Genomic DNA, 12,228 nt, shown 5'->3' with positions numbered 1-12,228 from the left:
CAACCGAGTTTCCAGATGATCTAAAGCCTCTATTTTGTTGTACTTTCCTTCGAGGTAAAGCAGTGAATTAAGAGCTTCAGGTTCAACAGATGAGAAGCTTAATGATCTGTGATGCATTTTTATGCTTTTTAAGAGTATAGTTTGTGGAGTTGATGTTGCTGACTGTGTAAAGATGAGTGTGGAAGTGTTCGGTCTCTGCGGGTGTTGCATTGTAGGATTTATCCTCTGGAGCCTCCGTCTTATGTGCCAGAGATAATCCAGTGTCCTCAACACATCTGATTCCCGAGATCAGTCACATTAAACTCCACCATTAGAGAGCAGAGATGGAGAGATGAGGGTGAAAGAGTGAAAGTGTTGGAGAGAGGGATTATTTCACTCTAGCTGACTGGACAAACGTCAGAGTGTTTGTGTACTCACAGACCTGTACACTGGATTTGATCTGCTCTGTTTAGTTGTAGTTCAGGATGAGCCATTTTCAAAGGCCTTGGAAAAATAGTTGTCAACTAATATGAGTTTTCCAAAACTCCATAAGTTAGCTTGAGCTGATTGTGGCTGATGGTTGGTATAATGCTGATATCTGTGTAACTTTTACACGATATTTAATCATTTTGCATTTGCATTATCCAGTGTTGGTAGATTTTAGAAGTGAACTGAACAAGGGAGTATGAAAAATACCGGATAAATGTAGAATATATTTTATTTTTGATATTTTATATATATATATATATATGTGTGTGTGTGTGTGTTCCTGTAGCTCAACTGGTAGAGCGTTGCGTTATCAAGCGCAATGTTGGGGGTTTCGATTCCCAGGGAACACATGATAGGTAAAAATTGATAGGCTTAATGCACTGTAAGTCGCTTTGGATAAAAGCGTCTGCTAAATGCATAAGTTAACAGGCTTGAGAGTGGAAGGTTATGTAAGGTGTCTCTGTGTGTGTGTGTGTGTGTGTGTGTGTGTGTTATTGAAGACTCAGTGTGTTTGTTCATTGTGTGTCTGGCCTTTGCATTTAGGCATACTGCAATGCAGCAATTAGCAAATTAATCGCACGGCACAGCCTGCTAATTATGCCCTTATCAATATGACCATGTTCTCACTACAGACAGACACGTACAAATCACTCATCTCAATAAGTCTCAAGAAGCGCTGCTTTGAGTTTCTCTGAGAGCGACTAATAATTTGGTGGTAAAGTTTATTGCACTTTGTAGTTCAGTAGTGCATGAGAGTTGCTGTTGATATGTGAAAGTGTCAATCAGTGTGCCATCACAACAAATGTTTATTATTTATTTAATGCATTTTATTTTTTATGTGTTTTTGTGGATTTGATATGCAAAAATAACAATTATAAATAAATGTAATTATATATATATATATATATATATATATATATGTATATTATATCTTAGAGCTGACACTCTAGATCTGAAGAATTAAACCCATTTTCGACTCCATAAGATAGCAGTAATTTAGTTCTCTGAATTGACGTGCAGTTCTTTTTCTGCCGAGGCATGATACATTTCAATGCTCAGTATTTTTAGCTTTCAAATCACAAATCAATGTTTAATATTTCGCTCTGGATCAATACAGTCCTCCATAAAATAAACCAGAGCATCATTAGGAACGCAGTGAAGTGGCTGTCCGAAGAGTGTCAATGTTTCATTTGCATGAGCGAGCCGAGCGCGTCGCAAGCACAGCTTGAGCCAAACATGACATTGTTGTCATCTGACAGGCCTAGATCTCTCTCTCTCTGCCGTCTCCTGATTGTCTCCTGCTCTCCACCCACAACTGTTGTCAGTCCTGACGCTTTTCTCTGTTTCTGAGCTGCTAATTAGAAACTGAAAGCTGTTGATAATCCCCACTCATTGCCCCCGCGTGCAGCTCAGCGCTGTTTTCTTTCATGTGATATACGCTTTCCTTCCCTTCATCCCTGAGGATGAGGAGTGGTTTGATCTGGCTCTGCTCCTCCTGTTTAAGCTCATTAACGTCGGAGGTCTTCTCATCTCAGCGTTTACACAGGAAACGCATCACTGTGTTGGTTAAGTGCTCGCAGTGACCCGATGTTTTTATGTATGTGTGTGTGTGTGTGTGTGTGTGTGTGTGTGTGTGTCTGAGAGGTAATGAAATCAGAAAATACTGGAGAAACATCTCACCCACATCTCCAGCTCATTGGTGTCAGTTTCCACCGTGTCTTGTCTGTTTTCATGTTGATGTCTGATCATTTAAAAAGTCTCGGAACTCTTTTTGTTTTCTTGACCCACTTTCAACTTTTGGTTGTAAAAAACAAAAAAAAACAAAAGATACATAAGAAGTGTTGCTGGTTTAAATTTCTTCCACTTTAAGAACAACACCTTAAGCTTGAGTTTGAGTCTAAATCAGTCAATGCATCTGTTTCTTTCCTAACTAGCAACTTTATCCCCCTGTAAGAGCAATATATCAACTGATTGTTTGTATCTTTTTTTGCCATATTTTTAAAGAATCAAAAAATGCATCAATTAATTTCCTTCTTTCAGTTTCATTGATGCGTCTGCAATGCATTTTCCTTTTTTTTTTTTTTTTTTTTACATTTCAATAATGGATTTTTTTTTTAATTAAGGTATATATGACTTCATACTGGTGTATGCATGAATGAATTAATATATTTTACATGTATATTTAATATATGTTTTTAATCATTCATTTTTATATATGTTCCTGAAACATAACTTCTTTCAGTGACAATATTTGGTGGCTTGAATGTTTGAGCATGTTTGATTTGAAACAGTCTTTCAGTGATCAAAAATAAGCAATGATTCATTTGTATTTTTAGTAGATACTTTTTGTTATGCATGAATTAATCAATAATCTTTTTCTTTATATGTATATTAAATATATATATTCTCAAATATATTTATTTGCTGCATTGCCCAGCCTTGTTGCCTCTTGTGTATTTTAGTATAATGTTTTCTTAGCTGTGAAAGTTTGTTAGCTTAATTAGTTGGCTTGTGTCTTGAGAGATTTGGAAGGATTTGTAAACGTGTTGTGTTTGTGTCTGTGTGCGACTCTCGCTTTAGAAAGGAAACACGTCCGTGCCAGAGACAACAGACTGACACCCCAGTGAAAGTGTATGTGTCTCTCATTAGTAGCAGATGCCCTCTCATCACTCACACCAGCGCCGATCTGTGAGTCAACAGCGTTTGATGCCGACCGCTGGGGGATTCATGAATGCACCAAATGCTTTTCTGAGACGCTGTGCCGTCTGTCATGTTTCTCAGCGCTCATCCGACCAGATCCTGCAGGCTTGCCGCGCGTCACTGACACTCGTTAGAATGGAGAGGAACATGCAAACACACGCCGAGATGAAGAGCCCAGGTCGAGGCCTTTCAGCTCGTATCTCAGCCTCATTAGCAGAGCCCAGATAATCATCTGAATGAGAGAAAACGACTCAGAAGAGCTTTAATGAAACATTCATTATTCTTTTTCTCGCTCTCTGTCTGTTGAGATGCCATGCACTTATAACACACCTTAAACATGCTCCTTTCATTTGTTGTTGCCACAAAGCAAGACCTGAAAATGAAGACGGTTTCTTTTCCGTTTTTTTGCATCGGTTACGTCACTTTCATCTGTAGTTGAGACTGGTTGTTTTAGAGAGACTCACTCAAACTACAGTGTGTTTGTACTCCGAAAACACTGAGAAACCTTTCATACTGATAGTCTAGCTGCTAATTAGTGTTTGACAAAACAAGTGTCACTTTTCCTTGCACTTAGACCAGAAACTAATTTTATGCAAGTAGGCAGATGTTTGATCAATACATTGGAAGTTATTTAATTTTTTAATATACACATTTTTTTTATTTACTTGCTTTTACTTACATACTAAATGTATATAATGAATTATTTTATTCATTCTAAATAATAATGTATTTAGTTATTTGTTAATTTCATTTTTAAATAATAATCATTATTATTGTAAACTGTTTAATTAAACGTTTATTATTGAATTTATTTTTAAATGTGTATACTAGACAAGTGCCGGTATTCGGTAATGTGATATATCATGGTAATGAATATGTTCAATATTGTTCTCGTGGGCATTTATTATGAATAATTATATATTACAAATTATTCAGAATTTGGAATGCATTTTAAGAATATTATTCTCATAAACTGGTCAAAATGCACAACACCTGTATGCTGAGAGAATGAAAGCACATTCACTCCCTGACAGCAGATGGCGCTAAACTGCAGAAAATGCAGCCCTTACCCTGGAAATCCCATAAATGAAGCAGCTGCTCTTCTAAAACATATTTATATCATTTTAAATAGCCATTCAGATTTGTGTATTCACTATGATGTCCATCACAGTGCAAATACTTAAGTATTTAGACTTAAAAGGCTATTTATTTTCAAACTTTTCATATTAATCTGGACTACAACATTCCTTAGATGATATTTGAAAGTGTTTTGATTCTTTATTGTAAATTCACACTTTACATTAGAGCTTCATTAGTTAACATTAGTTAATTCATTAGTTAATAAACTGTGAATGAAAAATTCTTCTGAACATTCATTAATCTTAGGTATTCCAATATTTAATAATATTGTTAAAATCTAAAGTTGCAACTGTTTTATTTAATGAGCTAACATGAACTAAGACTTGTATTTTTTAACATAGATTAATAACTTCTGAGCAAATATAGCTATTGCTCCTTGTGAATGTTAATGGTTAACTAATGAGGTCTTATTGTAAAGTGATACCTATGGGTCTTTATAGTTCTTTTGCACTTTAATCTGTGTAAAACTTTTAACTTTATATATTTTTCATATCTTTATATAGCTTTATTGTATTTAAATGTTCAGTTACTTTTGTTATAAGAAAAAAGTTATTTAAGCTTTTATACTGTATTATGACAATTTTTTTTTTTAAAACTAAATTTCAATACCATGATAACACAGTATACCGTGATAAAAGCATTAGCAATTAATCGCAACAGGAAATTTGATACCGGCATATCCCTAGTGTATACATTTATTTACATTTGTTTTTACTTAATGGGTGTATACTATTAACATTTATTAATTATTTTTTAAATATTGTTTTGCTGTTGTTTATTGAAATGTTTTAATTATTTTTTATTTATTTTTATTTATTAATTCATATAATTGTTAAACAATAATTAGTATTGTACTATTAATTACATTTTGAAATATTATTTATTTGTTTTTATTTATTTATTTATTTATGAATGAAAAGGCAGGTACTTTTATTCTAAAGAATGGAACTACAGTTTTCCATCAGAATGCTTTATCAGCTGCCTAGCAACAGCCTAGAAACCAGTCAGCACATTTTATTCTAGCCTCATGGTGCTGCGTTTTGCACATTTGTAACGTAAAGCTGTTTTAGATTTGAAAACCAACAAGATGTATATATGAGGGTGTATAAAAATAATAATTATATATATATATATATATACTCAGTTATAAATGAAAATAACAAAATATTAATATTGCTGATAGTGATGTATATCCAGCAAATCCTGTTTTGCATTCTCTCTCTCTCTCTCTCTCTCTCTCTCTCTCTCTCTCTCTCTCTCTCTCTCTCTCTCTCTCTCTCTCTCTCTCTGTCTCTCTGTCTCTCTCTCTCTCTCTCTCTCTCTCTCTCTCTCTCTCTCTCTCTCTCTCTCTCTGTATGGTATTAATACAGCTGTCCATCATACTTTGCTTTGCTCTATCTACAGATTAATCCGCATTTCTCGAAAGAGCACACACACACACTCTCACAATACACTCTCAATGCCCGCCAGCTTCACCGTGGTATCACTGTAGTATCTATAGCAACCAGCGGCTTTGTATGAAGCCAGAGTTTGAGTGTTAGCATGGAGAACGTCATTAGTCCAGCAGAGAGAGAGATCTGCAAGTGTCTCTCCACTGAGTGCTTAAACATCTCTATAATGTCATCAGCTGTATGTTCCTGCTGGTACTGAGACTCGAACCTGCGACCTTCGGGTTAAAAGTCTTACCATTAGGCTATGACTATAGCATAAGACTGTAATGTTCGTGTGAAGCACTCAAATTCAGTGAAGAACTCAAATCATTGTGTGATTTAATCTAGTTTAAAGCTGGATGAAACAGACAGACAGGAGAACCATACAGTCAGAAGTCTCTTCAATCTACAGATCGCAATCATTTACTATGGATTTACCTTAGTAACACTAATTGTGGCAGAAATGTGGGATATCCGTATTGAATTTTATTATATTATTAATGAAGACATATTAATTATTAAAGGAGTAATGGAATATAATTACAGTATTTTTCTATGATTAAGCTATGGTGTTTATGCATTTATACTAAATTTAAAATATTGTTTTTCAGATAAATACCAGATCACATAGTTAAATTTTTAGCTTAGTATTGAGGTGCTTTATGTCTGGTTTTACCCTTGGTTGTCTTGATCTAAATGTTTGCTACTGTGGAAGACCAATGATTAAAAAAAAAGAATAAAAAGAATAATTCTACTTCACCTTAGAAAAATGAGGTTGGTACAATTTTTACAGATGTTGCTGCTTTTGGTAATGAACAGAAATGTACATCTGCATCATAACTCAAACTTCTGTCAAATGTGCATTTCTAAGAGACAAAAATACGTCTTAATATTGAATCCTGCACTGCAGACTGTGCTGAAGATAGACATTTAAAGTCAGGCAACACGTGATTTGAAACCACATCACACATAGAACATGCTGAAACAAAGTTTTTTTTCTTTGTTCTGTCATGTTTGTGTTCTATCTTTCACTTGGACTTAAGTTGCACTGAACAAATACAGCTGGATAAAAGAAAAACTTTATATGAGTGAAACAATATCTTAATGGTAAGAATCAATACTATTGTTGAATATTTTCATTGTTATTTTTATACAAATGAGTGTGAAAGTGAAGCAGAAACCCTTCAAGCACTGACTATTAAACCGTTATCTGTCACCAAATAGACTCTAGAGATCTGTATCCCGTGTGGACGGTCACATTAGGGAACGCAGTCTAGTGAGATGAACACGATGACATGGTCACCGGGAGAACAAAGATGTATTTATATTGTATCTCTTCCTTTTCATGAGTTTAACCATCACCCCAGGGAGGGAAAAAAAAAGAAAAGTAATAAATTGAAATTATCTGTGTGTATTTTTTATATGAATAACATAAAATGAATGGTCTGGGCTGAATAGAGATAATTTGCACCCCTCCGAAAAAAGTTTGCAGGTACAGTAGGGCAATATGGATATTATCTAAACAAATTTACTGCTGAAATACACACACACACACACACACACACACACACTATTTTTTCATTTGTCATTTTCATTAATGTCAAATCATATATAACAAAAATGTGATTTCTTCCTTTAAACTCTGTAAGTTTACTTTAGGTTTTATCTATTTTGGTACTACTTTTTGTATCTTGTCATTGTATTATTTTGTTAAATATTTCTATTTAGATTTATTTTTGTTATTTATTAGGTTATATATATATATATATATATATATATATATATATATATATATATATCAGTATTGTAATCCCATTTCTGAGCTCAGATGGGAAAGACTGTATACCTATTGTTGGTTTTTATATAGATTACTTTATCAAAGAATATTTGTTTTTTGAAGATTTGTTGTTCTTTATTTAAAAGACACTTCAGTCTTTCTGTAGATATGTTTGTCACGTCTGTGTGTGAAGCATTCGCTCCATATTTTACGGAGGAGTGAAAGCATCTGGAAAGGGGTGGAATGGGACACAATATATATAAAACTATTATTGTGACCCATTCCACACCGTTCCAGTTTTCATAATCGTTGGAAGCTGAAATTCAACTTAAACCTATTTATTTCTCAATAAACTGATTTAAATTAACTAAAAAAAATAAAGCTTCATATTTCAGCCTGTAAGCTCTCTGGATGCTGGTGACATGCACAATATACGTCAAAATTATGGAAAAACCGACTTCATGGTGCAAATGCTGTCGATTGAGCTTTACTCGTATTGATCTGGGAACGTTCTTTAAGAAAGTCAGCCTTGGGAAGATCCTTCAGAGAGACTGAATGCCCATCAGAGGAGTAATGCGGAGTGATGGAGGGATAGTGATGCAGGAAATGAGAGGTGGAGAGATGCAGAAGGTTAAACTGAGAAACTGCTGTTGGATAGGTGAAATACACCCTCATGAGCAACCGCACACTGTGTTTAAAACGCTTGCTGTGCATTAATCTGTTTCCTTGGAATCAAGATATTGCAAGAAAAGTCAGTGTTTTTGTTGATTTGTAACGCTCTGCATAGGCTGCATCTCTGGACGCCACACAAATAGTGCACTGCATACGAACCTCGCTTCACAGTTAATTATAATAGAGTTTGACATTAGATGATTAATGCGCGATTCTCTACTACATACAAGCAGAAAAAGAAACGCATGAAACATAGTCATGTTAATTAGATTTAACTTGTTTTTAGAATAATGCATATTCAGTTATTACAGAATATTAATAATCAGCATTTCTCTCTACTTGTCTGCCATATTAGATGACTGATTGATTGATTTACATTTTTTTGGTAAAGTGTCCACACAGTCGTGCCAGATTTATTTGAGCATTTCTATGAAATTATAGTATTTATTCATTTTTAGTTCTTTTGTCCACTAATTACTTTTCTTTTGTATTATATTTATATTATATTATTATTTTGTTTATATAGTTTTCTATTTAGCTTTAAATAATTGTATTGTTCAGCTGATATATTTTAGTTAGCTGCTAAGGCAACATTTTTCATTTTCAAGCTTCTCAAGTGTACATTTTGCATTCAATATTCTGGTTTATTTCATTAACAAAAATATTTTTGGTTAACATTATTGTCTTGTGCATCATTATTTTTTAAAAATATTATTATTTTTTAATATCTTTATAATACAACTTTGTTTAAAATTGTATTACATTTTATTTCTGTTGTCAAATTTTTTTTAATAATTTTAGGTAACACTGCCTTTTTCTAAATTCAGTTAATTTCTGTTCACAACAAATCATTTTTTGTGAATCATTTGGCTTCAGTTTGTTCAGAAGTGCTTCATGTTGCACTCACTGAAGAGCAGTGATCTGAGCTCATGAGATTTCTCCTCCCTAACATATTATGCTAAGTAGAACACTTTAGCTCCTTCAGACTGAACTCTATTAGCATGATTTATGTGGATGGGAAGCCATTCTGGAGATCATCGTGTAAACGAGAAAAACACATGCACACAAGAGACACAGATAGCAGTGTTTGACAAGCAACTTTACATTTGAGACTGTTCAGCTTTACACATGTGAGGTTGTCATCAAAGATGAGCATCAAAATATAATAATAATATCAAATGCATCAAAAACATAAATAGAAATAACAGTGATACATTTAAATAACAATTATAAAAATATATGATTATAAAGTCAAAAAAGTGTATTAATATGAATATACTGTAAATCAATAAAATATGAATACGATATTAATCAATTTTATAATTAAAATATTATACTATACATTTTATAATGTAGTATTTCATTGTATTTTAATATGTATTAATGTGCGTGTAATTATATTAATTTATATTATATTAAAACATGAATTAAGTTAATGAATTACAATACAATATTATTAAATATAATTACATTAATTGTAATTTCACTCACACACACACACATACAATTTCAATATTTAATATCAATATTTATTATATATATATATATATATAATATTATATTACATATAATATATTATATTATATATATATAAATTATTTAAAATGTATTTATCATAAATGTTATTTATGTTTCTATATATTTAGAGTTTTGTCTCAGATACATTTTGCCTATATAATATAGCGCTATATTTGATTATACCTATTATCTAAAATTGAAAGTGAAAGTGAAGTGACATTCAGCCAAGTATGGTGACCCATACTCCGAATTTGTGCTCTGCATTTAACCCATCCGAAGTGCACACACACACACACACACACACACACTGTGAGCACACACCCGGAGCAGTGGGCAGCCATGAGCAGTTGGGGGTTCGATGCCTTGCTCAAGGACACCTAAGTCGTGGTATTGAAGATGGAGAGAGAACTGTACATGCGCTCCCCCCACCTACAATTCCTGCCGGCCCGGGACTCGAACTCACAACCTTTCTATTGGGAGTCCGACTCTCTAACCATTAGGCCACGACTTCCCCTTAATTAATAACTAACTAATAAACATGATATGAACTATCCCAAACTCACCGGTTCACTGACATGAACTGAACTGCTAGCTGAAGTAATGATGTGTCCGGCGTGTTTTCACTGGGGTGTGTGTCCTTCCCTGTGCTTCAGATACAGCTGCTCAGTTTGATTGTTTGAGTCTCGTTCTGTCTCCAGCACTGCTTAGCTGTCCTCTGAGACGCTTCTCACGTTGATTGTCTTATACATGACGTCACAATGAAACCGCTCTTTTTTTCTTTTTTTTTTTTCAGCTTTGCATGCATGTTAAATGGCTAATTCTCCCAAAAACAGAACAACAGGCATCATGTAAGTCGATCGCGTGACTCATGTGCTTTCAAGTTTTGTGAAACCTCGCATAACACATTTTTGCTTTCCACACAAGAAGCTCTCTTGGCGATTGCTACCTGTCAATTACCCAGAATCCCTCATGCACGAACTTCAGCTATCATTGCTCCTTTAGAGACAAAAACACAGCCTGACCTTCACACACTCACACATACTTTTCAGCTGTGATTCCTTGGTCTCTACAGGTGACTCAGATGCTTTGAACTGATAGGATGGTGCTCGCTGATTATTGTTGGCGTGTGAGTGAGTGTCCAGACTCCCGTTTGTTCAGGATCTTTAAGAACTAAACTATACCTTTAAGATCTGCAGGTGTGGAGTGTGAGTAAATAATGACTGCATTTGAATATTCAGATGAACTCTTCCTATTCCACATCCAGATAATGTTGTTCCGGGCTCTGTGATGAGGGTGTCCCACTAAGGTCCTTTGTTGAATAGCCTACACCTTCCTGTCAGCAGGAGTATTTCCTCTCTTTATCTCGCTCATTACTCACACAATCTGTGATCAGGCTGCAGTTGAGCTTTATTAGCGCAGCATGCTTGTGTATCTCACTCGCTTGGGCTGGAAACAAAATACATCAACCAACCTGTAAATAATGCATGCGCTGTTCCGACACGTGTCGCAGTTGGCCGTGTCCTGTCCGGTCCGATACGAGAGCCTGTGAGGAGATAAAGAGAGAGAGGACGAGTTAGTACACAGGCGGTTTAGCCGCTCCGCCTCCCCGTTCACCCTGTCGGCCCTCATTATCAGCTCACGGTCAATACACGCGACAGGAAAGATATGTTAGCATTCCTCACACCGGCGTTCTGCAGAGGACACGCGGGACACCGGCTGTGTTTGTGAGTGTAATCAGAAACCAGAGAACAGAACGGCCTTGAAATCCTGGTGTTTTTTTGCACGGCAACGCTGCAGAAATGTCAAATCGTGCTGCTTTTGATGCTGTTTCTGTCTGCTTATAGGAGCTAAAATGTGCTGATAGATGTTGCATATAGCTCTGCTCCTTTGCACTTTGCCGTCTATATAGGCAGCTGCCCTTTAAGGTAGCACCCTGGTTGAAATAAATACTGAACAAAAGACTGAATTTTACAATGAAATTCCAATAGTTCATGCCAGCTAATTATGTACTAACAATAGATTGTTAGTGATTGTTGATATTTACTCTCTAGATTTCAATATTGGCTTTTTTTTTTTTTTGTGGCAAATATAATGTCGAGACAACAGGTCTTTTTATTGAGCTTTCTTTGGGTCGGTAAGATTTTTTAAATGTTTTTGCTAAATAATACATTGGTATATAATAAATTTTCTTCTCCCTTATTTGCAATATTGATTGTAATTTTATTTATTTTATTTTTATTTTTTTCCCCCAAGTATTAGTTTTCTTATTATAATTATTGTTATTATTTTCATTCAACATAGACTGTAAAAAAAAAAAAACTATTTTACTGTTACTTTTCGGCCAAGACATTTTTCATTAATTTTATAGAAATTTCTGTTGAATTCCTTCATTTCAGGTGTCTCCTCTTGTCTTTTAACCCTGTACAGAGTGCGCAGGAACATAATTAGACATTGCCCAACAAGAGAAAAATGCAGCTGTGTCCATTGTACATGTAGTCTGTGTTCACACGAGCCTCCGGCCAG

At 34.6% G+C, this 12,228-nt stretch overlaps 2 protein-coding genes across 4 annotated transcripts in view; one reads left to right on the top strand and one right to left on the bottom strand.

Moving 5' to 3' along the window:
* Positions 1 to 12,228, top strand: part of LOC132121715 (dedicator of cytokinesis protein 1-like) — a 216,444-nt gene that overhangs the window by 96,926 nt on the left and 107,290 nt on the right. The window lies entirely within an intron of this gene.
* The window catches only part of LOC132121112 (inhibitory synaptic factor 2A-like), a 38,706-nt gene that overhangs the window by 2,119 nt on the left and 24,359 nt on the right, over positions 1 to 12,228 (bottom strand). Inside the window, exon 3 of the mRNA XM_059530285.1 lies at positions 11,177 to 11,248. Coding sequence (XP_059386268.1) covers positions 11,177 to 11,248 — 72 coding nt within the window. The remainder of the gene's footprint in view (positions 1 to 11,176; positions 11,249 to 12,228) is intronic.

This window comes from Carassius carassius, chromosome 39 (assembly GCF_963082965.1).
Source record: "Carassius carassius chromosome 39, fCarCar2.1, whole genome shotgun sequence".
Taxonomy (NCBI): Eukaryota; Metazoa; Chordata; class Actinopteri; order Cypriniformes; family Cyprinidae; genus Carassius; species Carassius carassius.
This window is presented reverse-complemented; position numbering and strand designations above follow the sequence as displayed.